Consider the following 25,312-nt stretch of genomic DNA (forward strand, 5'->3'; position numbering starts at 1 on the left):
CCGTTTGCAAGCTTTCTTTATCTATTCCACCGTTTCTATGACGACCAAGCAATCCCCAGTGTAACAGAAGATATCGTGTGCGTGCGTGTGGCGTACATCAGGAATACGTTGTGACGTCAGGTCGCTTCTTGAGAAACAAAAGTCATCGTGGCCAACACACAGTAGATTGGTCAACCGCACAGACAATCGGACACGTTGACAATGTCCAGTGCCACTGGAGGAATTGAAACGGACTATCCCCTGAGACATTGTCTTTCATATGCTCCACAATACTTCCTATTTATACGCATTTAAATTTGAACTTTCACAACGAGGTCTTTTTACAAAGCGTATCTCAAGTCACCCAGTCTGTCTGTCTATTTGTCTGTCTGTCTGGTAAAAAGTTTGTACACGTTATTTCTCCCACACCCATTCGCGGATCAAGTTCATTGGTATAAAAAAATTAATTATTAACTATTTAATCATTTAATTAGTGGTAATTAATTATTTTGTTTGATACTAACAATGGAAATCAATCCTTCCATATTTACAGATACGGCTAAATATGCAGGGCTTCGTCCTCCTAGATAATTGATTACGTTATTTCTCCCACACCCTTTCTCGGATTAAGTAGAAATTTGAAACAATTATTTATTGTACCTAACAGAACATGAATCAAATTTCACAAATTAACCAATTAGTCAATTAATTATTAGTAATTAATTATTTAGTTTGATATCGAATAAGGGAAATAACTTCTACATTATTGAGAGATATAGCTGTAATGGCGAAGCTCTTCCTCTTAGATAAGTTTTTATTTAAAAGGGTTTTTAAAATATTTTGCTTGTTATTTTCTTGATCCTGGAATGGGAGAAAAAGCATGTTTAAACTTTTTACCTGACAAAAAGAGTGCGTTAGCTTTGTAATTATACCAAGAGATTTAGAATTTTTTTTTTTTTTAATGTCTTTCAATAGGAAATTCTGTCCATTCAACTTGTCGTCCCACTGCAAACATGGCTGTTTATATAATGGGTTGGAAAATCTATTTAGGATATAAAACTGATTTGCACCTAAATTAATACACTCACTCTCCGTACAAGTTCTGCAAAACTGCTTGATTATAATAGAGAGTCAGCCGTTTTTAAGCTCTGGGGATTAAGGAACACAAGTGAGCTGGTGTCAGCGTTCAACAAGGGTGTTATGTGGCTAGCACAACGACGAAGCCTCACCACCTGAGGTTTATGACGTCACAACTTGTAGCTCCCCGCCAAGGGGCGACGTACAATATGTATTTGCATACATCATCTGAATGTGTTCTAAACTTTTTCTGGTATATATCCATCATGTATAACTACTTTTGCCACATTACATATAAAAATAACTGTCTAGTCACAATAGTGGTCTAGTTATTTTTTTATACCCACTCTAAGAGATTTGCCACTAATCCATTAGATCCCCATAAGTACCCTTATCCAATTTAAAACACAATCTGATGTTATCCAAGGAAATCGTGATCCATTATCCTCTTGAAAGTATCCAGGGATATCTTGGCGTCCGCAATGTGTCCAGGATCCGCTTGATCCTCTCCTCAGTGCCCGGCCCTCTCGGCTTCTAGACCAGCTCTCACGAAAATTAACATAGAGGTCACGACCTCTTCAACGTCTCTGGTGTCCAGACCCCCCCCCCCCCCTCACTACAAACCACATTAAGGGCTATGGGACGTGACGTGAGTGTATCTGCGTTCATCGGCACGCGAGAGAGTGAGTGTGTGTGTGAGTGAGTTTGTCTAGGTGGTTGCGCGCGTCTATTTATTTCGTGCCAAGAAAAATATTATGGGGTGGGGGGGGGGTGGACCAAAGGGCTGGGATATAGCGCGGGTGGGTATGGTCCATGATTCTATCTAACCGCCGCGAGGAAGTGGATAAGTTTTGATTGCCGCGAGCCATTGAGCGGACGATCCAGCGTTAGAGGCGATCAGAGGGGTAGCAACAAGTTTTGACCATTAAACTTGTCTCCTGGACCCCGGACGATGGACATGTCAGTGCCGTTCAGGATTTCCATTGATAGCATCTCACTCTGGGGCAGAGGCTCTTGAGGCTTTCTTGTTTGACTTGCACTGTAGGACTTTTAGCGTACGCATCGTGAGTGTTGGATTTTTATCAAACACCTGATAGTATTTTAATATTTCTTATCCTATCTATTTAATTACTTGCTTAAATATGAAACCAATATACTCCAATTATATATTTATCTACCAACTTAACTTTCTAACACAGTAGCACTAGTAACATAACAATTAGATATAAGGAAAGTAACATAACAATTAGATATAAGGAAAGTAACATAACAATTAGATATAAGGAAAGTAATATAACAATTAGATATAAGGAAAGTAACATAACAATTAGATATAAGGAAAGTAGCATAACAATTAGATATAACGAAAGTAATATAACAATTAGATATAAGGAAAGTAACATAACAATTAGATATAAGGAAAGTAATATAACAATTAGATATAAGGAAAGTAACATAAACATTAGATTTAAGGAAAGTAATATAACAATTAGATATAAGGAAAGTAACATAACAATTAGATATAAGGAAAGTAATATAACAATTAGATATAAGGAAAGTAACATAACAATTAGATATAAGTAAAGTAACAGAAAGTTTAGATATAAGGAAAGTATCAGAAAGTTTAGATATAAGGAAAGTAACATAACAATTAGATATAAGGAAAGTAACAGAAAGTTTAGATATAAGGAAAGTAACAGATGGTTAGATATAAGGAAAGTGACAGAAAGTTTTTAGATATAAGGAAAGTAACAGAAAATTTAGATATAAGGAAAGTGACAGAAAGTTTAGATATAAGGAAAGTGACAGAAAATTTAGATATAAGGAAAGTGACAGAAAATTTAGATATAAGGAAAGTGACAGAAAGTTTAGATATAAGGAAAGTAACAGAAAATTTAGATATAAGGAAAGTGACAGAAAGTTTTTAGATATAAGGAAAGTAACAGAAAATTTAGATATAAGGAAAGTGACAGAAAGTTTAGATATAAGGAAAGTGACAGAAAATTTAGATATAAGGAAAGTGACAGAAAATTTAGATATAAGGAAAGTGACAGAAAGTTTAGATATAAGGAAAGTAACAGATGGTTAGATATAAGGAAAGTGACAGAAAATTTAGATATAAGGAAAGTGACAGAAAGTTTAGATATAAGGAAAGTGACAGAAAGTTTAGATATAAGGAAAGTAAGGTTAACGACGCACCCACATATTTACTTACCTGCCTACCCATCCATCCGCTTATCTACCCACCTACTTCTACATATTTACCTAACTAACTACATACTTACGAAACTAACCAACTATCTATTTATTACCTATTAACCTTCGTTATTATTCATAGTTCACCCCTCCCGCTGGCAGCAACTGGGTCTTCGTAGTCACGTGAAATATTGCGTTCATTCTGAATGTTCGGATGGTTCGGACTCAATACACTATTTCATTATTCATAATGCATAAAACAAACATTGTTACTAGAGTTTAGGAAAAGATATAATTCGGGGCATGATCATTGTTTGCATATAATTACAGTTGGTTCATGAGTTCGAGTCAATGTTTTAGATTCTACCTTTGTTGCATCTTAATTTTGTTTAATTAATCAGGAAGATGGCAAATTAATGTGAAAGAAATGTTATTGTTGATTCAAGGTAATTCTGTCATTTGCGATGTATAAATAAAATGAATGCACACTACAAATGTGATGTACGCGTCAAAGGTTGCCACAGGAATGTAAACAGGAACTTTTTTTTTACAAAGATTGTATCAACTCTGCCTGTGTGTCTGTATGATAAAAATTTGTACACGTTATTTCTCCCATAACCATTGTCGGATTAAGCTGAAATTTATACCTATGTAAATAGCACATGTAATTACATAACTAATCCAAACTAATTTATACAATTACACCTATAATATTTTTTTTAAAGTATTAAAATAATTTTATTGTTTTTAATTTGTCAGCTGAAAGCTTCCAGTTTCTACACAGAGGAGAGGATAATCTAAGGGGAGATAGTTTGCTTCCGGTTTATCAAACTTTCGATTTCTGAGTTGGGAAAGCTATAACTATTGTAGACCAGCTTATATTGGGGGTCTAGAAAAATATCTTAATATTTTAATCTTCATGTTCAATATATTAATGTCAATTTATTATTGAATTTGCATTAAAAGGTATTCAGTTGCTGGGTATGTAGGGTGTATACCATCTTTTCATGATTTCTACTTGAGGATTAAATTATTTAATTCGTAAAGAGGACTTCTGTTTTTGTTTTTTTTCACTAAAACAAATATAACCGGCATACGGTAGACATTCGGTCAACAGATTGTAGTACCTATAGCACTCAAATGTGTTTACCACACAAGTACACAACATTTTTCAACTTTCATTTGAACAGTCTTATTAACAACAACACACACGATGACTTTGTGCCTATCTCTAAAGTGTTGAAAATATTCAATGTATTTGTTATGTGTCTCTCTCTCTCTCTCTCTCTCTCTCTCTCTCTCTCTCTCTCTCTGTTTGTCTCTCTCTCTCTCTCTCTTCCTCTCTGTTTTTCTTCTGTTTGCCTCAATCCATAGCACACCCAGAGTATTTCTCCTCCAGTAGCTGTGCTTTAACCGTAACCTAAAAACTATTGATATTTTAGAATTTCAATAATGAAGTTAATAATATATTTCAATGGGCGAGATGGCGCGGATGCGTTTCGTTTCTTGGATTAAAACCAGAATTATTAAATTGGGCCCGAAGTAGGCCTACCTTTTTCCGTATTTAAAATAGGCCCTTACCTGGTACAGTGGTTCGTGTGTTAGCCTGAGGAGGCTTTAACCCTCGAATTCGAATTCAGGTCGATATTTTAAAAAATGCATTAAAAAAGCCATCTTCCAGATACCCCCTTCTTTCTACCCCATCTTTTCGAACTGGTCCAGACAAATGGACAGCTTATTGAAAAAGCTTAAAGCATGAGATTGCGCTAAACAAAATCAACTGATAAAAATATTTCTAATCGCACAGATTTATTATTGTTAGTCTAAATCTATTACAAATTTAATTACATGACTGATTCAAAGTAATCGATACCACTACGCTGGAGATAATCTTAATAAAGTATCTTTTATATTTTCTTGTTCTGTTAATAATGATTTAGGAGAATAACACCCACCTCCCCACCAAAACAAAACAAGACAAAAAAAACAAAACATCGAAGCAAAACGTGTTGATTAATGATCATTAAATAGTCTCCGGGACACATTTAGAGTTCTTCTAACTCGCATTTGAAACACGCAAGAACTTGATGTGACAGCCGCCGTGTTTCGCGCTTTCTCGTCGCGTGATTGTCACGTGACAGCCGCCGTGTTTCGCGCTCTCTCATCGCGAGATTGTCACGAGAACGTCCATAATGCAAATGAACACAAAGTTCTTAAAAATCTCGGAGTTCTTGGGAGAAAAAAAAATATAATGATGTTGTGAATCGCCCGTTCATTAGATCCCATTGATCTGACTCGCCTAGCTAAGATAAGAGATCGATAATCTCCTAGATTTTAGATCTAGCACTTAGCGACACAAGTATTTATAGAAACATTCAGGTTTCTTTTTTTTTTAAATTATACATTTGTGGAAAAAATGATAACGTATCTCAAATTGTGGTCTAAGGGGCCCGGTAAGGTTTTACTTCAAGAAGACATTTCTAGTAGGCCTAATGGCGGACAAGGCTCAGAGGCACAAACCACTTCGCTACTTATGAAAGGGGCTCAAGTTCCAAGCTCAAGCTAAGATGTGCTTGCTGAGCGCTTAAAGGCAGGACGGAAACCTTCTCCCAGATACCCCCCTTCCCCCCCCCCCCCCCCAACTGGTCTACAAAAGCGACGGGACAATAAGCACCCTGAGCTTGCTACATTGCGCTATATAAAAGTAATTTAAATAAAAAACAGAATGTCGTCTAGTCCTATGAAACCTTTGCGGTTTCATTATGCACTAAGACGCTTTATGGCAGGGGCCCGTTGTTCGTAGGCTGGGCAGTAATGACATAGATTGAATAAATGGAAAAAAATGGGGGGGGGGGGGAGAATGAAAAGAACGGAGTAATGAAAGGCTGAACATTTTGTTAAAGTAGATTCTTGGGTGCAATAAACATGTAGACTACACATTTGTATTATTTTACTATCAGCTATTAAGGCTAATGTCAAAAGTAAAGGTTTTGATGTACAAATCTTGTAACAAGTAATAGAAAAAAAGTAATACTTAGAAAAAAAAAAGCTTATATAAGAGGAAGAACTGCTAAGTACTGCCATGTATTCAATTATTATATATGTCAAACAAAATAATTAATCACCAACAGTTAGTTAACTATTTTTTTATTTTTTTGATTGATTCATGTTGTGTCAGGTTCATTAAATAATTTTACGAAGTTTTAACTTAATCCGAGAACGGGAAATGGGAGAAAAACATGTTCAAACTTTTTGCCAGACAGAGTTGATATAAGCTTTGTAAAACTATGGATATACAAATCTCGATGTCTAAATGTTGATGTCAAAATGTTAACGTAACGTACCGGTACTGATGTAAAAATGACAACAACCAAAAAGATTGTATCCTGAGATTTAAAATGTACACCATTTTCTTATCCTTTATTACATTTGCATTCATTTTAGTTTATTGTTCTAAGTTGTATCTGAGGAAATGCCGCGAATTCCGAAGCGCTGAAACCCCCCCCCCCTTTTTTTTTCCCCCTATATTTTCCCCTAGTGACCTCGTGTTGTTGCGTTGGCAACTGGATGGCTACATCTCCTATATAATATTGATCGAAGCCAACCATCCGCAGTTAGAAGCTAATTATAAGTTTCTCAATGGCTCTGTTGTCACTTCTGCAGCTTGAATAGCGATACCAGCAGAAATAATTAGGTCGAATACCCCAGGGGGGATAATCCAGGAAAGAAATCTGTTGCTAGAGTTCAATTCAACATGGCAGTGACAAGATTGGTGCGTAAAAGAAGAAACACGCTGTGCATTATGTAGCGTTATAACTACTGAAGAGAAAAACGGCTTAGCGCTAGAATATAAAGATATTTATTGAAGTAGCGTCGCCAAGAAGGTGCGAGGGGTGGGGACCGCAACGGATGTCAAAGCATGACGTTTTGGCACAGCTGTTTTGCTGCGATGTTCGTTTGGGCGCCGCCATTCTGACGTGGTTGACGTTTTGGCGCTAGATATTGTAGACATTTATTAATTTAATTAGCTCTTTTAAAATATTGATACATGTTTATGTTTTTAAAGAGTATTCATGTTTTAATTGTGCATATTTTATTGTGTAGATTTCCCCTCCCCCCCCCCCAGCTACGCACTGGTGGGAGAATTTGAGAATGCCCCTGGGCCCCCTCTTATCCCAAATGAGTGTTTTTTTACATTAACAATATACCGTTACGCAAAATGCAGGGGCCCTTCACTGCGGAGAATAGACCAAAGCTGTAATAATATGCAGGTTTGCAGGGTAAGATGACCACGTGACCAAACATTTATAGGAAAAAAAGGGGTCGGGGAGAGCTTGTCCATTCATTGTATTCTCAGATATGGATCTGCCATGTTATAGTTTGAGCTATTTATTCGTTAAATATTTACAACTTTGTCTTAGTTTTTTATATATTTTTTAAAATACATATCTGTAACGTGGCAACGAGCTATTGGTCTCCACTGCCCACAGGTTGTGACGTTGCAGGTCAGTGTTCAGGCCTTCTGTGACGATTGGTCTCGGTTCGAACCAGGGACTGCCGGCATCACGTCAGTCCGGAGAGCATACCACTAGACGACAGATCTTATTGCGATCATTTATTTTGGAGAAGGGGGTGATGGTTCAGGTGACACCATTTACTAATCGACCCGGACGTCACTGGATCTAACGACTATACAATTTGTTTTTTTTTCTTTTTGTTTGTTTTTTTGAAGGGGTTTGCTTTTGTTTGGTCAATACTATATAAATATTTAGCAACATCGACAAATTTAATGAAAAAGAGATGTAGTTCTCACTGCTACCAGACGACAGAATGAATAAGACAACTTTTAAGTTTTTTTTTAAAGCCAGATCTTTTACTCTTGCAATTTTTTAAATGCATCATGCATGTATACTATTAATACAGCAATTACCATTCAGTGGGGGGGGGGGGGGGGGGGGGAGCTGGGAGGGGGGGGGGGGTCGAAGTAAATTCTCGTCAGTTTCTGTGATGTTAGATTGACAAGGGGTTAGGATTAGGTGAACATTTTTTAAAAAGTCTTTACAGCTCCCATACTTCAGTCTAGACTCAACAACAGTGAGTGAATGTGACCCTTATAAATAGGTTAGGATTGGAACCCATAACCTGAGGATCGAGAGTGAAACTCTTATTCGCTATGGGATCTTGTTTTAGAGTTTCTTTTTTAGAATTTTTTTCATTTGCTTTATGATACCAAGAAGTAAATAAAAAAATATTTTATGATTTAAAAAAAAAATATATTTCGATTTTTTTTTCTGTTTATTTTTTTTTTCTTTCCCTCATAGCGATTTTGTCATAGAAACGTAACTCGTAATTAGGGGGGGAGGGGGGAGACAGACAATGCCACAAAGTAAGGAAACAAGAGCAAGGATGAGAGAAAAACTGTGTTTACTTCCCTTAAACCCCCCCCCCCCCCTTTTCCTTTTTCTCATAGTCATGTGTCTGGATGTATGTCGGTCTCTTGGCGTAGACAGATCATTAAAAATGTACTCTTCACCAGACACTAGGAAACACAATTATGGACGTAGTACCGGCACATGGGCTAGTCCTGTCAACGTCATGTCCATAGCAGGCACTGTGCCAAAAAAACTACCATAAACTCACAATGTTTAGTAGGCCTGCATAGAATCTCACAGTGTTCCCTCACTTCTCGAGGTTGTGACGTGCCAGAACCACCCTCGACGATATGTGAGCATCAACAAAGGAAAGACACTATATTTACTTTTAAATTATCTATACACTATTTAAACTTTAAAGTCCATAGAACACCTGCAAATTTTTTACATAAATATTTCAAATTTCTTGAATAGTATTTTCTGTATCTTACACGAAACAAACTTCTGCTTAAATGCATTGTATTCAGCCTTACTCTAGCTAGAATAAGATTGCAAAAAGCGTTTGAGCAACCACACAGCCCTGCTTTGCACCAATCTTTATAGAGAAATGTGCTGGTAGTTCACCAGATGACCTTTTTGACCCTTATGCTGTTGGTTTAAAATTGAGAAAAATCTTGAAGGACGTCTTAGCCAGATTAGAATCCTCTACAAACCATCGTGACTCACTGCGTCAAAAGGTTTGGGAAAATCGACAAAGAAGCAGACAAGTTCCTCCATTTTTCATCGTCACCCATCACACATGTGTTTAAATCCCACACGAACGAGGTCCTTGACCTTGGGATTCTATTGAAATGCAATGTCGTTAGATACTAGAAAAGTTAAAAAAAAAAAAAGGTACCCCTGCGAAAACCAGCTATCAATGTTGCAAGGCAGGCACTTGATTGGAATCCGCAAGAAAAGAGGAAAATGAGCAGGCCCAAGCAAATCTGGAAGAGGTCAGTCATCAGTAAAGCCGAGGATACTGAAATGACCTGAGAGCAGATAAGGAAGCTGCTCAGAACCGAGTTCGGTGGAGGGGTGTGGTTGTGGTCCTATGCTCCCCCCTGGAAGTTCACCATATAAAGTAATCCTTATGGACCTTGCGATGTATATAGGGAAGATGATGTAAAGGTCATCTGTTTCTATGGCCAACGGTTAACGAGGACGTCATGTGGCCAGCACAACGACCACCAGTCTTTGCTTCCCCAAATTAATTCAGGTCTTTATTAGAGGTAGGCGCACTCAGGGGCGTCCTAAAAATGTGCTACGAAGCCGCAAATTAATGTCATACATTGAAAAAAAAATAAATTTATGAAATGCCTATCTATATGCCTTTGAAAGTAAAGGAGGTAATTGTGTTAATGTCTAACTTTAATCTCACCTAGAGATTTTTTTTTTCTAAAGATATTTATTGTTTTATTAAAATAATTTTTTTTTGTATCTGAATAAACACAAATATAATCTTCAGACAATGTTCTCAACAACAGATACAGCAGTTTAGAAGACTACACCTTTCTACTCAGCCATCTTTCAAAACAATTTTTTTTTAATTTTCACATGCTTTTCCATTCAGATTATTCAATGTATAATATAGTTGTGTATAGTGAAGTTATAACAAGACAGAACATGTAGGTTATTCTAGAATAGCAGAATCAAATGAGAATAAGAACAATTGGGAAACAAGCTTATAAGATATTGGCACTAAAAGCATGGATGGTTTACAAGTTTATTAGTGAATACATGTTGATATAGACAGATATAATCTTATTATATATAATCATTCATATTATTTCTGTGGTATAGTGATGAAAAATTTCTTTAATTTACATTTTATATTACATAGTTTATTGATTATGTTCTGGTTTTCACATGTGTGACTAAACTAAGGATAGTTAAAACAAGAAAATAAAATCTACATTAAATATAATGGTGCAATGGACCCTGATTGACTGATTCATTCAACCATAGAACTGATTTTCCCACTTGCCGTGAAAGACAAAATACTAAAATTTAATCTTTTTTTTTTTTTTCTGTGTGCCTTCAACAACTAAGAATATTTCACGACTGAAACCGCAGCGGTTAAATTTACAAAAAGATTCTTTTTTCGCAATTTCGACCCAATGTTTTTTAAAGACAAAACACAAAATTAGAACTTCCTGTTTGTTCCAGCTTATAGATCTAGGTCACAGACCTATATATATTATACATAGACTGGCACACGGAAACAAATGCTGTCCCGAGCGTTATCTACGAAACTCTCTTTCAAGATGTAAGGGAATTCTCCTTGAATCTTGGAAAATATCTTTTTTTTTTCTGTTTTAGAAAAGTTATGATTTTTAGTTTTCAAAGTTTAGAAATAATGCAATCCCATATTGCGGATATTAAATAGAATGGGCTATTAATCAAAGAACTAAATATTTACGCAAATCTATGATATAAAGCCATTTCCTTTTAGTTTCCATGGAGATAACAACATATGTAGCCGTGTCGGCAATCTAATACAGAATCTAAATATTTCAAGCCTGTTGTTTTTATATTATACATTTAAATAGTACTAGATCCCATTCATAAAACTGAAGGACATTATAATTATGATCTATGTGTACTGTCTACCACTATGTGAAGAGAGAACGTTGAACTTTTTATAATCAGATTGTTATAAGTAATAAAAATAGGTGGGAGACTTCATGACTAAATAAACATCTTTATAGCCTGGCAACCAATCAACGGGTGAAGGCGGTGGGTAATGCTAGTGTTATATATTTGCAAAAGCTAGAGATAACATTATAATGTAGCCAAAGATCAATTTTAGATTACGCTTTACAATTTTCCACCATCTAAAATACACCAACGAATAAACAGAAAATAGGAACATGGCGTTCTCGTAAACACTACACAGTTCTCTCCCTTGTTACAAATGTTGCTCATATCGCCATCCACATCTACTTCCGAGTTTTCTCTTGTTTCTTAACTTGAAGATTATAGATTCGAATTCTAATTCGTTTCGTGTTATATATAAATTGGATTTTTGTATTTCCCTTTGGACGTTTGCCCTTAAAACTTCTAGTTTTGTAGCTGGTCTTTTTAAGATGTTTTAGGAAATGTAGGCAGATTAGATCAATACAGTGGTTCATATGTCGTGAGTGACGGTGAGTCTGCTTATTTTATAAAAATCGTTTGCTTTGGTGATGAATATTTCTCCTATTTCAAAGTGTCCCATGTTGAAGTTGTTATTGTTTTCTTCTATAATGTTTGTTTCTTTTTGTTTTTTGTTTTTTGTGGTCATATTTTGTTGTTGTACTTGTTTCTGTCAAATGTCATGCTTTCTGCGATATTTTTTTTTTCTTGTCATATGTTGTCGCTTAATTCTGTCACACTTTGGTGTCAAAAGTGTAACACATTTTACAATCAGATTGTGTCGACATCCAAACACACGAGTAGAGAGTACGATTGATGACGTCATTTGTCTTGGAGACAAGTGTGCCAGATTTTCCATGAACTACGTTTCTTTAAAAGCAAAATTTAAAAAATGTTTTAGCTGAGGAAAAATGCATGAAACAAATTTCTGTTTCTCAAACAATCAATCTTTTTTTTTTTTTTTTTTACATTTTTTTCCTATCTATATTTCTTCTTCTTCTCTCTCTCCCTCTCTCTCTCTTCTCTCTCTCTCTCTCTCGTGCTCCTTCTTAATTTATCAAAATTGCTGTTTTAACCAAATTAATTCTTTTTAAAAGCCTTGGACTTTCATTTAGAAATAATAATGAATATATCATGATCATAGACCAAACATCCTGTATCACGCCCAGGGATAGCAGCGGATAGTTTAGGGCTCGAACTTGGAAACCAGGGCCGAAATGTCTTTATGGGCATTCGGGCATAAGCCCGGTGGGCTGGTACCTGATGGGCTTGTTCCTGATGGGCTGGTACCTAATGGGCTGGTGCGTCGCTCCGAAAAGACCTAATGGAGTAGTAGTAAGGCTAGTATAACATTGTAAAAGATATTCTATTCTATTCTATTCTATTCTACAGTCGTGATTTGCCCTAGCCTTACCTTTTATAAAAGATTTGTAAAGACTACCAGCCTAATGGATTTACTGAAATAATGTAATAGCTGTAAATAGCTTATGCCTGTATACCGTGTTTCTTGTAGGCTTCCATCCCGCATACACACGCTAAGCAATGAACAACCAAGCGTGATGACTATATTTCTTATGGCATGTTGATGGCTGTTGATACAAATTGATTTGGACCTAATCATAAACGATGGTGGCAGGGAGGAGTTCGTTGATGAGACGTCTTCTTATGCTTGTAATGTGAATGTCACAGTCATATTAAGGCTTAATTAATAGGCATGAGGATAGAAGACTCTAAAAGTAGCAATTATACATACAACACTGAACCATAATCTTCAAATACAAAAACAAAATTTAATAAAATACCCAGAAAGACACAAAGATAAAGGCACATTCCTCGTTCCATATGCTAGGACAAATTTGTACAAATTCTCCTTCTTCCCTAGTGCTATTAGAGCATGGAATGGGTTGCCTGAGTTAGCCAGGAAAACCAGTGACTTAGCAGAATTTAGGTCATTGGTTAATACGCATGACTAAATGCATGACGCGTAGGACGTAATCATCTTCTCTTTTGAAGTAACGTCTGTATTGTATAATAAGATAAGGTAATCTATTTAACTCTTCAATGAATAGGACCTACATGCAGAAATACCCGAAGACGTATAGTCTGTTCAAGATAAATAGTTTCTAGTTCTCATGACAAATGTATTTTTTTTATATTTTGAAAAAGTATAACGGTCAAACTAGAATTTTCCTCAGTGTGGCCAACGATCTAATAATACTTTTCTTTTCTGAACGATATAGAATCTACATCCACTGTCAAATTTCTGGGGAAAGCATTTGAGCCGTTTTCGAAATCTGTATCCACCGAGATTTTTGAGCCCACCCAGAAGGTTTTAGTTTCCACGAAGGTACGAGTTAAATAGAGGTATTGTCAATGCACTCCTCTACATGAACCCACACGTGCAAGCGTTCAGTTTTCAACACATTTTCACACTTTACATAATGATTTTGAAGTACGAATCAATAGCCATTATAAGGCACAGTTTCGTGGGCCGGATGGTACGGTAATGCTAGGACCCATTTTGTAATCCAGTCAGCCCCTGATGGGAACTATCATGATGCCAGTCTCAGACACTTACCTTACGACTAAAAACCTACCCTATCTATTTCAACAATAACTGTATTTTTGTTTTAATTTAAATCAATATTATTTTGCATTTTGAAATGTCAAATTGATTTTTTTGTATGGTTTATAGTTTTTTGTTTGTTTTGTTTTTTTGGGTCAGATTTGATCCACATAAGCTTATGCTTAAAAGTTGCATTAATACAGCTACATTTGAAGTGGGAGGGCAGCGGGAGGCACTAGAAGTGACAAACAATTTTAATGGGACAAAAGTCTGTTAGGGAGTAAATGTTATGTTCTATTGTACAGGTGCTAGTAAGGTCTGCGATGCAAAGCCAAGAATAGCACTGATAAGACTAGAGAGACTAGAGTGACTAGAGAGACTAGAGAGACACAAGACTGATGGAACGTTTGTAATACAAGCGATACTGAAGACGAGACATAGATCTTCTACATCTGTAAGACAGATTATCTTCTTCGTAAGTATCTCCTCTTTTGAAGTAAAGTCTGTAATCTATAAGATAAGTTACCGAAGACAAGACACGAAGTCCCACATATTTGAATACCCCGTTAAAAAAAAACAAAAAAAAAAAACTTGTACAAACCGCGGTTTACATGCACGAAACTACGGTAGATTACCGTTAATGATAACTTAGTATTATAAGTAGCTATAACTAGCACTTTATAAATATTTGTGATGTTTTCGCAATATATAGCAACGGAGTTCTGACCAAAGGGGCTAGCGAAGAGTTGTATCTCAATTCTGAGTTTCAGTAGAATTCCTATTTTTAGCCTCCAGCTCAAGGAAGTTTTCACCCATCTCAGATTATTGGATACAAATATTCCGAATGTCTCAATAAAAACGAACGATAACTCATGCTGGAAATTAAATTAGCTGCATTGAGAGTTGGCTGAAGCGATTTGTCTGTCCCTGTACTCCTTTTCTACCCCCCTCCCCCTTTTTTTTCTCTCTTTAAAAATGAAATATATTATTTCACATTGGATTAAAATAACACCATTTTAGACATTATTAGAGACCCTTCAGGAAAGAAGATTAAAAAGATAAGTAGCAATAATACATAAAAGAAACTGGACCATAATCTTCAAACACAGAAAATACACCTAATAAATACTTAGAAAGACACAAAGATGGAAGTACACTTCTTGTTACATATGTTAGGGATACGATTTTTGTCCGATAGCGCTATTAGAGCATGGAATGGGTTGCCTGAGTCAGCCAGGAAAACCAATTACTTGGCTTAAGTCATTGATTAACATGCATGACTAGATTGACCTAGAGACACGAGTAAGTCATAATCATCTTCTTCTTTGAAGTAACGTCTGTATTTTAAAAGATAAGATTTCTTTGACAATATGCGCTAATTTAATTATGTAAATCTATCCTCTTCTAATCATGTCAATATATTATCGTTTAGTCATGTCAATATATCATCGTTTAGTCATATCAATATATCATCGTTTAGTCATGTCAATATATCATCGTTTAGTCATGTCAATATATCATCGTTTAGTCATGTCAATATATCATCGTTTAGTCATGTCAATATATCATCGTTTAATCATGTCAATATATCATCGTTTAATCATGTCAATATATCATCGTTTAATCATGTCAATATATCATCGTTTAATCATGTCAATATATTAACGTGAACATACGTCAACGTCTAATCATGCAAAGTATTGTAATTTAAAAAAAAAGTCAACTTATCATCATCTAATCAAGTTTATTTATCATAGTTGAATCGTGTCAAAATATCCTAATTTAATCAAACTGACCTCTTTATTATCATTGAATCAAGTCAATTAAGACAATTTAATCGTCAGATTACTATCATCTAGTCTATACAGTTCTCATATCAAATTATGATCGAATTTAACATTATCCAAGCTGTCAATTTATCATCATCATAAAATCATGCCAGTTTACCATAAAAAAAATGCCATTTTATATCATTAATTCAATTAATCATCATCAAATCAATTGAATTTATCATGCCATTTTAATCTATTAATAACCCGTGACGCTTTCTGGCCCCGTATATCTTCTGTTCACAGTGCATACAAAAGTCGTAGAGAATTGTCTCTTTTGGAGTCGATGTTTTCACAAAGCTTTTATCAACTGACTCTGTCTGTCTGTCTGGCAACTTCTTTGAACTATTTATTTCTCCCACACCCATTCTCGGATCAAGTTGAAACTTCGCACAATTATTTTTAAAAGTTGTTTTTTTTTCGATTTAGCCGCCCATTTCATATGTGTGACCTAGTTATGACGTCCTCATAGGCCAAAAAAAAAAAAAAAAGGTAATGCAGCTCAATAGAACATAATGTATTACCCCAACCCTACTTCTATAACACTTTTTTTTTTGCTCCGACATTTAAAAAAAGAAACGTCTTGTTCATGTAAGTGTCTTTCTTAGATTTAGCGATTTGAAATAAGATTATACCTTTTGTGTAATCAGTAATCAGATTACATCTCCGCACAGTCAATGTATAATAACACCTCAAGAGAAATGTCAGGCAAATATTAGACCAACACCTAAAAAAGGAAAAAAAAACAAAATAAGAAAGAAAAAAAAAACCCAGACCACTTCTAAATGTTTACAGTTCATGTTGCTTCCACGTGACTGGAGTTGCCCAAAGCTGCGTCTGTGCGTGCCGTGTGTGCTGCTCTCTCGGATTCTCCACAAATCTAAAATCTGATCGTCTGCCAATTTTTTTTCCCTTGGTTTTTTTTTTTGTCTTCATTGTTACTGCTTCGTGAGAGCTGAATAAATTATGATGTTCTTGAATGGAATACATTTGTAGCTAATGAAATAAGTGACGTCATTCTCTCGACACTTCCAAACCCAGTGTCGTTTTGTAAGCTTTCTTAATACACACACACACACACACACTAAAGCACACGCATATACATATGCAGTCACTCACACAAGTATTCAGTCACACACACACACGCGCGCATGCAGTCATACACGAGCCATAAAAGTGCCTAGAAGACTAGTCTTTTAAAAAAAAAACTGAATTTGTGACTTTTCCTTATCACTGCTCTCCCTCTAAGTGTAAGTGTAGCATCATGAGAAAAAATAACGCAAGACAGTTCTGAAGAAAGGCAATATCTATATTAAATAGTTGATTCTAATGACTGAACTTCATAAATGTCAAAAAAACAAATTATTTCCTTAGCAAAAGTTCCTACCAGCCACACCAACATGGCCGGCCATGAGACCAATTCATCTATCATTGTAAATGTCGATATATAAATACGGATCAACTCTTAGGGCTGCACAAGACTCTAAAACTACTTCCCCTTTCTAAATATACGATGTTTATTGAATTTGTGTATACCCTGAGGAGTAGACCTTTATCTTTTGTTATGGTACTAGCATAGTCTATGTTTTAGCTGATTATTTGTTATTCCATAAAGAAAACGAAACTTAGCAATTAATCTTATCTTATATATTAAAGACGTTACTTCAAATAAAGAAGATAATTAAATAATACGCATTTCATGTGTCAATCTAGTCATAGTCGTTGGTTTTCCTGGCTGATTCAGGCAACCCATTCCATTCTCTAATGGCACAAGGGAAGAAGGAGCACTTATATGGATTTGTTCTAGCGTATGGAATAAGAAATGTGCCTCTGTCTTTGTGTCTTTCTGAGTATTTCATTAGGTTTTGTTTTTCTATTTGTAAGTTATGGTTTAGTGTTTTATGTATTATAGCTACTTTAGTTTTATTCTTCTGTCTTGAAGTGTCTCTAAGATTTTACTAATGGTGTTACTTTAATCAAATTGGAATATTCGTTTGTTATAAACCTCACTGCTCTATTTTGTATTTGTTTTAGATTTATGTTTTCTTTAGTAGAGGGATCCCAAACAAAGGATGCATATTCTAATATTGGCCTAACAAAAGTAAAATAGCATTTTAGTTTTATGTTTTTGTTTTATTTGTAAAAATTTCTTTTAATAACCCTAATGTTTTGCTTGATTTTTTAATAAGTTCATCAATATGGGGATTCCATGATAATGATATTAACATACAGAACAAATCAAATAATAGAAATTCAAATTCTGAATAATTTAATTAATAAATCTAATACAAATAAAGAATAAAGAAATTTAAATCACAATATAGAACCACAAAAGTATATTTGTCTAGTGTCTAGCCAAACTAGAAGTAGTTATTAAATGAACCAATTATATCTATGTTTCTTTTCAACTACATTGCGTCCCTTTTACAAAGTTTACAAGGTCTAGTAACCATACAACTTCCGGTTTTTATGGAGTCCATGATTAAATGACGTCATAACAATAATTGTTTTCCCCACGACGTCACATGTTTTATATAAGTTGGTAAGGTTCTCTCTTGCTGTTGTCTGTGACACTATCCACCAGACTCAATGTATTCGCCAGACGCGGAAGAGCTCCTCTTTTCAAGACAAGCTAAAAAGAATGTTAGACTAAAGACTTAAGAAAAGTCCGTACAATCTGATCATATGGTGGCGCCCCAAAGAGAATTCCCTAATTGTGTCAATGTTGTGGCTGGCCTTTGCTATCGATACTGGTCGTCTGAACACGTTTTACTGGCCAGTACCAAGAACCACTCTGTTACTGGAAGTCTGATGGACTTGAGTAGCAGAGTCCTCCAGGTCTGGTCACGTGGGATTGGACACTTGCGAAAGAGTTTCTGTCTGTGTGTGTGTGTGTATGAGAACACGAGGGAGGGAGAAAGTAGGAGCAGATTGAATCAATGACATGAGGGTAATCTACTTATCTATCTCAAAAATGAACAAATTGTAAGACAAATTTCCTTACGGACAATAAGGATTATTATTATTATTATTAATATTATTTTCTATCTATCTCACTAGCGGATCCAGAACTTTGGAGTGGGGGGGGGGGGGCGATTTTTTTCCAAACCCTAACGCCCAGTAAACCCTAACCCTATGCATAAACGTGCGTACAGCATCGGTTTGTCCCTCCCACCTGATACAACCCTTTTTCATTTTATATTTACTAATGATAAACTTTGAGATTAGAGTGCGACATAAAATAAAAATGTGTTCACATACCAATACATAGCTTATATTATATAGATATTCAACTAATTTTGTTCACAAACTATGTTTTCTCCATAAAAAAAGGACCGCCCCCCACTCAGATGGCTAAAGAGGGGAGGGCAGTAGATGCAATCATATGCAATCGCCCCACCCCTTACCCCACCGAATTGGCCAAGATACCAGAAGGGGTGCGACATAATAAAAAATTAAATATAAATTCAGTTAATTTGTTCACAAACTATGATTTCTACCTTAAGTAGGACCGCCCCACCCCACTCAAAGAATTTAGGTGTAAAGGGCAGTAGAGGTACTCGCCCCCCCCCCCGGTTAAAATATCAATAACAAATTTTAATCATGTAGATATTTAATTGATTTTGTTAGCAAGCTGTGATTTCTACAAATAAATTGGACCGCCCCCCCCCCCCCACCACTCGAAAGTATATGAGGGGAGGGGTCGTAATTGATGCCACCACCCCCTGCCGACATCACCAAATCGGTATCTGTCTATCTATCTATCTATCCATCCATCTATCTATCTATCTATCTATCTATCTATCTATCTATCTATCTATCTATCTATCTATCTATCTATCTATCTATCTATCTATCTATCTATCTACCTATCTATCTATCTATCTATCTATCTATCTATCTATCTATCTATCTATCTATCCACCCATTTGCCCATTCATTCATCCATCTGTTCTTTCTTTCATCTTTTCCGTTTTTCGGGACTATGACAACCCCCACCCCCAACACACACACACACAAACTCACACACAAGGCTCAGTTTCGGAAAAAAAAAAAGATTAAATCATGTAACTTATATATTTTTTTTTATAAACCATATAACTTATATGGTTTTTTATAATCATGTCAATTTGTGCATTTTATTTTTTATAATTTATAGGGACAGTGTCTCACTTTTATAAATCCTGTAACTTCTATATGGTTAAAGAAATAGTGTCACTACATTGAATGCTTGTGGTTGTACGTCTCTTTAACGGCTAACTTGCAATGGCCCTCTCTCTAGGCCTCGTTTTAGTTACGGGCACACCCTGTGGGGCACATTCATAGATAACACCTGAGAATAACAATATCAACTAAAAAAAATATTAAAAACAACAACTACAAAATACACCAAATCGAAACAATCAATAGAACAGAACAAATAAAAGAAAATGTCTCAGGCTTTGAAAAGGCCATAGACCTGTCATCAGAGCGAACATTAATTGTCATTACAGCGCTCACGCCGACCCGATCATCACCCTTCCTCGCCCAATCTAGGACACCCTTCCCCCCTTTACTTGCCCCCTCTCTCTCGCGTTCAGCGCCCTGCTTCCTATTCCCTTGCCTCCCCCCCCCCCCGCCCTTTTCGAAACTCCGTAGCCGGCACGTAGGAACCGTGAGCTCTCAATCGATTTCTGTACTACACGAGCCCTAGGAGGATTCTGTTGATGGGGTGCCCATGGGCGCTCCCTTCCTAAAAAAAAAAAAAAATACAGCGAGACGAAATTTCGGAAAAAGAGAAAAAGGGGAGGGGGGGAAGGAGGGATGATTAGCATTGAACGAAATAGCTCGCCGTAAGCTTATCTGTCGCACAGGGGGAATCAATCTTGAACGCTCCTCAGTCTTTCTCGGTCTCTGTGTCTTTCTCGTTTACTTTTTCTGTGTGCTCCCTCTTTCTATCTGTTATCTATCTATCTTTCTATCTCTCTATCTCTCTATCTATCTATCTATCTATCTATCTATCTATCTATCTATCTATCTATCTATCTATCTATCTATCTATCTATCTATCTATCTATCTATCTATCTATCTATTTATCTATCTACCTATCTATCTAATCTATCTATCTATCTATCTATCTATCTATCTATCTATCTATCTATCTATCTATCTATCTATCTATCTATCTATCGTAATTTCATTGTCGGTCTGAGTTCAATGTTTGCAAAAATCACAAACTAGCGCTCCAACTGCCTCCAACCCTGTCTGAACAGTCATTGATAGATCGCTAATCAAGACAGCTATGGGGGTCTTCTATAAGGAATCTATAAATAATGCCTGAGGATCGATGATGTCAGTCTAATTAGCGCATCCACAATTACTCCACTGATCCAACGGATTGTAGATTTCCCACAATGGACCTCATTCACCAATCGTAAACAAACAACATTTAGCCACGTGATTCTATATATCTTCTATACAAACTATGTAATCCATAGTGGTTGTCACGTGATACGTATTTTTCATTGTTTTATCAATATTATGACGTGGCTATATGTGTTTATTTACGATTGGTGAATGAGGCCCATTGATTCCAGTGCTAGGGAGGCTCGACGTCCTGACTAAAGGTGGGCGGAGCCAGTCAATGTCTTTTTCAAGGAGCAAACAAAAAAATGTACTTTTATAACAGATATTAATTCACGTTTGATTATTAACCAATTAAAATGACATCATTGCCAAAGTTTAACTGATTAAAATATTTTAAACTTCGTTTTATCATCGAATAAAGAACTTTTAAAACGTATACAGTTTTCAAGAAAGGCATCTGCAAGAATAGCAGCTCAGAATGTTTTTGAAATAAGGTCTGCAGCAAGACGTCGTACTTAACACAAGACGTCTTACTTAACACAAGACGTCTTACTTAACACGAAAATAATCTAAGGACTATCACGCCTACTACTGACATACACCCGCTATATGGGACTCACCAGTACTGCCTCCTTCTGTAGTATACTTTATTTGATGTGCGTTTTTTTTTTTACTAGAATGAAAAGCGATTAGTTGGCTTTATTTTAAGTAACACTTCAATATCGGTCTGTCCCAGTCCTTTTCCTTTAAGATTTTTTTTATTTGCGATCTTCTTACTATGAGAAAAAGTCAATTCTAAAGCTTAGAACACAGAAATACGCTTGCCGCTGGGACTCCTCACCGGACCCGCTGGATAAAGGGATTACTTGCTGCCGCCCCAATAATATCTCATAAAAAAGCCTTTTCCGGTATACAAGACATTAAAAATTATCCATGGAGCACTATTTCCGAAAAAAGGACTAAATGTAGTAGCTTTGTTTAACATGATTAAAACCATAGACTTATATATATATATATATATATATATATATATATATATATATATATATATATATATATATATATATATAATATATATATATATATATATTATATCTAGACTGGAAATGGGAAAATATTCCCATCCACGATTGATTGATTCACAGACCTATATATATAGATTTTTATGTACGTAACTCTTTTTCAAGCTGTAAGGGAAGTCGCCCTAATCAATCTTTTCGGTCTTAGAAAAGTAATGAACTTTAGTTTTCAAAGTTTAGAAATAATGCAAAATCATTTCTCGGATTTTCTTAAGAATGGGCTCTTAATCACATAACTATATATTCACGCTATTATATGAAACAAAGCCATTTCCTGTTAGTTTCCATTTAGATAATGTTTTAAAAATCCTAGATCGAAATAATTCATTGCTCTTGATTTTAATTATCTTATGTACATTTAAATGGGTTGATTACCTAGATCTTTCTACACTATATCTCTAAAAATTGCAAAATAATAATTATTGTTTTCAATTTGTGAAGAGAAGAGAGACCTGCTAATAAAAAATGCAATCTTAGTTAACTAGAATAATAACTGAAATGTTTACACACAAAAAGAATGAAGATGATTTAATAAATAACAACAGACTCCAATCATAAGTTGAAGTTTCAACATTTTGTCTACTCTGGACATACACGTAACCTCTATACATCTTTTCAGAATTGACCCTAATTAGGCGTTTCATTATGTTCCAGTTTACTATACATCCAAAGACATCAATTATCGATGGCTAATATCCTACTTCTTCTGTTGCAGATCCTGGCGATTTAATTACTCAATGAGATCGAACACATCAAACAAAATGTATCGGTACCAAGCTTCGATGCTGAGAATACCTCCCTGTTAGTGAGTATCGATAAATCCCACCCGGCCATGAATAAACAGAATGACGTCGACTGTTTCTCTATCTTCCGGTTACCAGTCTTTAGCTTCGTCTACTTCCGCCGGCGCTATCTTCGCAGGTCGCTCTCTTTTCTGGCCGCCATCTTCACCATCATATTCATCTTGAAGATACAGCGACTGATCAGCGACCTCGACGATGTTCAAGGCGCCAAGGCAAAAGTCAACCTGCATTGGTCACTCACAAAAGTCGTCTCCGCTGCACTGCCTGTTTCTTCTGAGGACAAAGTTGAGCAGGAGAAAGCCAGACTTCGTTTTGCGGAGTTCGGAGTCGATTTGATACCAGTCCAGCGAATGGGCACCGAGAGTGGCGGACGCTATTTCGCTAACATCCAGGTGCTTCATGTTAACGAGAGCATCTTAACATCCGAGGGAGGGGATGAAATGCCCGGGCATAGAGCGAGGGATGAGTTGCTTCGTGAGTCAGAACGATCCCTCGATCACGTGATGTCCTTGGATCTTAGCATCACTCCCAAGCCAGGCAATCAGCAAGTTCTAAGCCCTGGGTCTCTTTACCTGACAATTTTAGTCCTATCACGGGCCAGCAATGTTCTCATGAGGCAGGCCATACGAAAGACGTGGGGGCTTGATGCCCACGACATGGGAACATGCGTGCGTTTCGTGGTGGGGCACGAAGACACGTGGGACCAGATCGTGGAAAGGGAACAGAGGATGCACAACGACGTCATAGCGGTGGACGAAGAAGACACTTATGAGTATCTTCCCAATAAAGTCTTCGACGGTATCTCATGGATTCTGCAGCAGGTTGACAAGCCCAAGTTTGTCATGAAGGTTGACGACGACACGTTTGTCAACCTCCTGTATCTTCTCCACGAGCTGCATAAAGGCATCATCAACTCAACACAGATACTCGGAGCTATCTGCGTCAACGCCACAGTCATCCGAGACTCGGGGGACAAGTGGGCTGTCAGCTTTCTGGACTACCCGTTTCCGGTTTTCCCAACGTACGCTAACGGGGGCGGTTACGTGATGACCCTTAACGCAGCGTCTTTGTTGGTTGAGGCGAGGTCAAGGACGTTCGACTGGCTGCACCTCGAGGACGTATACATCACGGGCATGCTAGCCATGAAGGCTGGTCTCTCTCACGTGACACATCCGGGCTTCTCGTACTGGTCTAGCCCGAAAGCTAAGCCCTGTGATTTCGTACTGAACAAGCGAATTCTTAGTGTGAATCACACAGAGAAGGAGTTTTACCGTATGTACACGGACATTCAGGAGCTCATCCAATCCAAGGATGTTAACTTGAGGTGTAAACCTGAAAAAATAAGAGACATCCGTTAATTTGACTCCATCAGTATTATTTAAGTTTAGAATTTTCAGACGGCAAACTTGTTCAAGCTATGTCGAGATGAAGTGATTAAATCAGAATAGAATGTTGCCATGACGATAACAACTTTACGCTTGGATTGAGCTGTGGAAAATGAAAGATGAATCAAGCTTTCAACACTTTCAACACTTTCAAAGCTCAAAGCTGGTTTTTTATTCTAGCCAATCGTTTGCGAACGTAAAAACAGTGAGCTGGGCGCCTCATTGTCAACAGGTGCACGCAGGAAAAGATGAACTTTTCATCTTATGCCGTAAACTGTATTGACACTTGGAAAAAACATTTTTTGGAGGATATCCATAGAATCACGCACACTCAAGGCGCATTAGTTTAAAATTAAATACAGGTTCAATATATGGATAAAATTCAAAATTTATTCTTTTATCATTTAGTCACATATCGTCTTTCATTTTTAAAGTGATCTGATTATATATGCCATGACCTTGTTGTTATTGTGATAAAATGGTTTTTGAAATGTTTATTTTATTTGTTTTAGTTTTTGTATGTATCCTATGGCCTGTATTTAAATAAACAATAATAAATATACGTCGAGTGTTTGTAGCATTTTAGCTTGGGTCCGTTTCTCTATGTTTCTCTCTATATATATCTTTCTCTCTCTCTCTCTTTCTCTCTCTCTTTCTCACTCTCTTCTCTCTCTGGTTCCACGTTTTTTTGTTCCCCCAGTTTTCTTGTCCTCTATGTCGCCAACAAATGTCCTTCAGGAAAAGAAAGATATTGTTGGAAACCTAAGGGAGGCAATTCAACAGAGAAGCATTGTTAGATGACGGATGTTCTATTTCTAATGATGAATGATATCTGGATGACCACAACACATACAGGCTTGGGTTCACCTACACCACACACGAAGTTACGTTTACCAGTCTTATCTGCCCAGTCTCAGGCTCCCCTACCGTACAGTACCAACAACACACTTTCCAGTGTTGCTCCACGGAGATAGTCTCCCTAAAGTTATCAGGCAGTTCGAAC

At 36.4% G+C, this 25,312-nt stretch overlaps 1 protein-coding gene across 2 annotated transcripts; it reads left to right on the plus strand.

Annotated features, from left to right (window-relative positions):
* Nucleotides 1–1,892: 1,892 nt before the first annotated feature.
* LOC106063230 (lactosylceramide 1,3-N-acetyl-beta-D-glucosaminyltransferase B-like) lies at nt 1,893–24,852 on the plus strand. 2 transcript variants are annotated; one of them, XM_056019038.1, is made up of 3 exons: nt 1,893–2,120; nt 14,172–14,341; nt 22,837–24,852. In XM_056019038.1, the coding sequence occupies exon 3, from the start codon at nt 22,954–22,956 to the stop codon at nt 24,280–24,282; it is 1,329 nt and encodes a 442-aa protein (XP_055875013.1). In that variant the 5' UTR covers nt 1,893–2,120; nt 14,172–14,341; nt 22,837–22,953; the 3' UTR covers nt 24,283–24,852. The 2 variants fall into 2 exon arrangements, with proteins under 2 accessions (XP_055875013.1, XP_055875012.1); XM_056019037.1 differs by lacking the exon at nt 14,172–14,341.
* The last annotated feature ends 460 nt before the right edge of the window (nt 24,853–25,312 follow it).

The sequence above is a fragment of the Biomphalaria glabrata genome, chromosome 2 (assembly GCF_947242115.1).
Source record: "Biomphalaria glabrata chromosome 2, xgBioGlab47.1, whole genome shotgun sequence".
NCBI classification, from domain to species: Eukaryota; Metazoa; Mollusca; class Gastropoda; family Planorbidae; genus Biomphalaria; species Biomphalaria glabrata.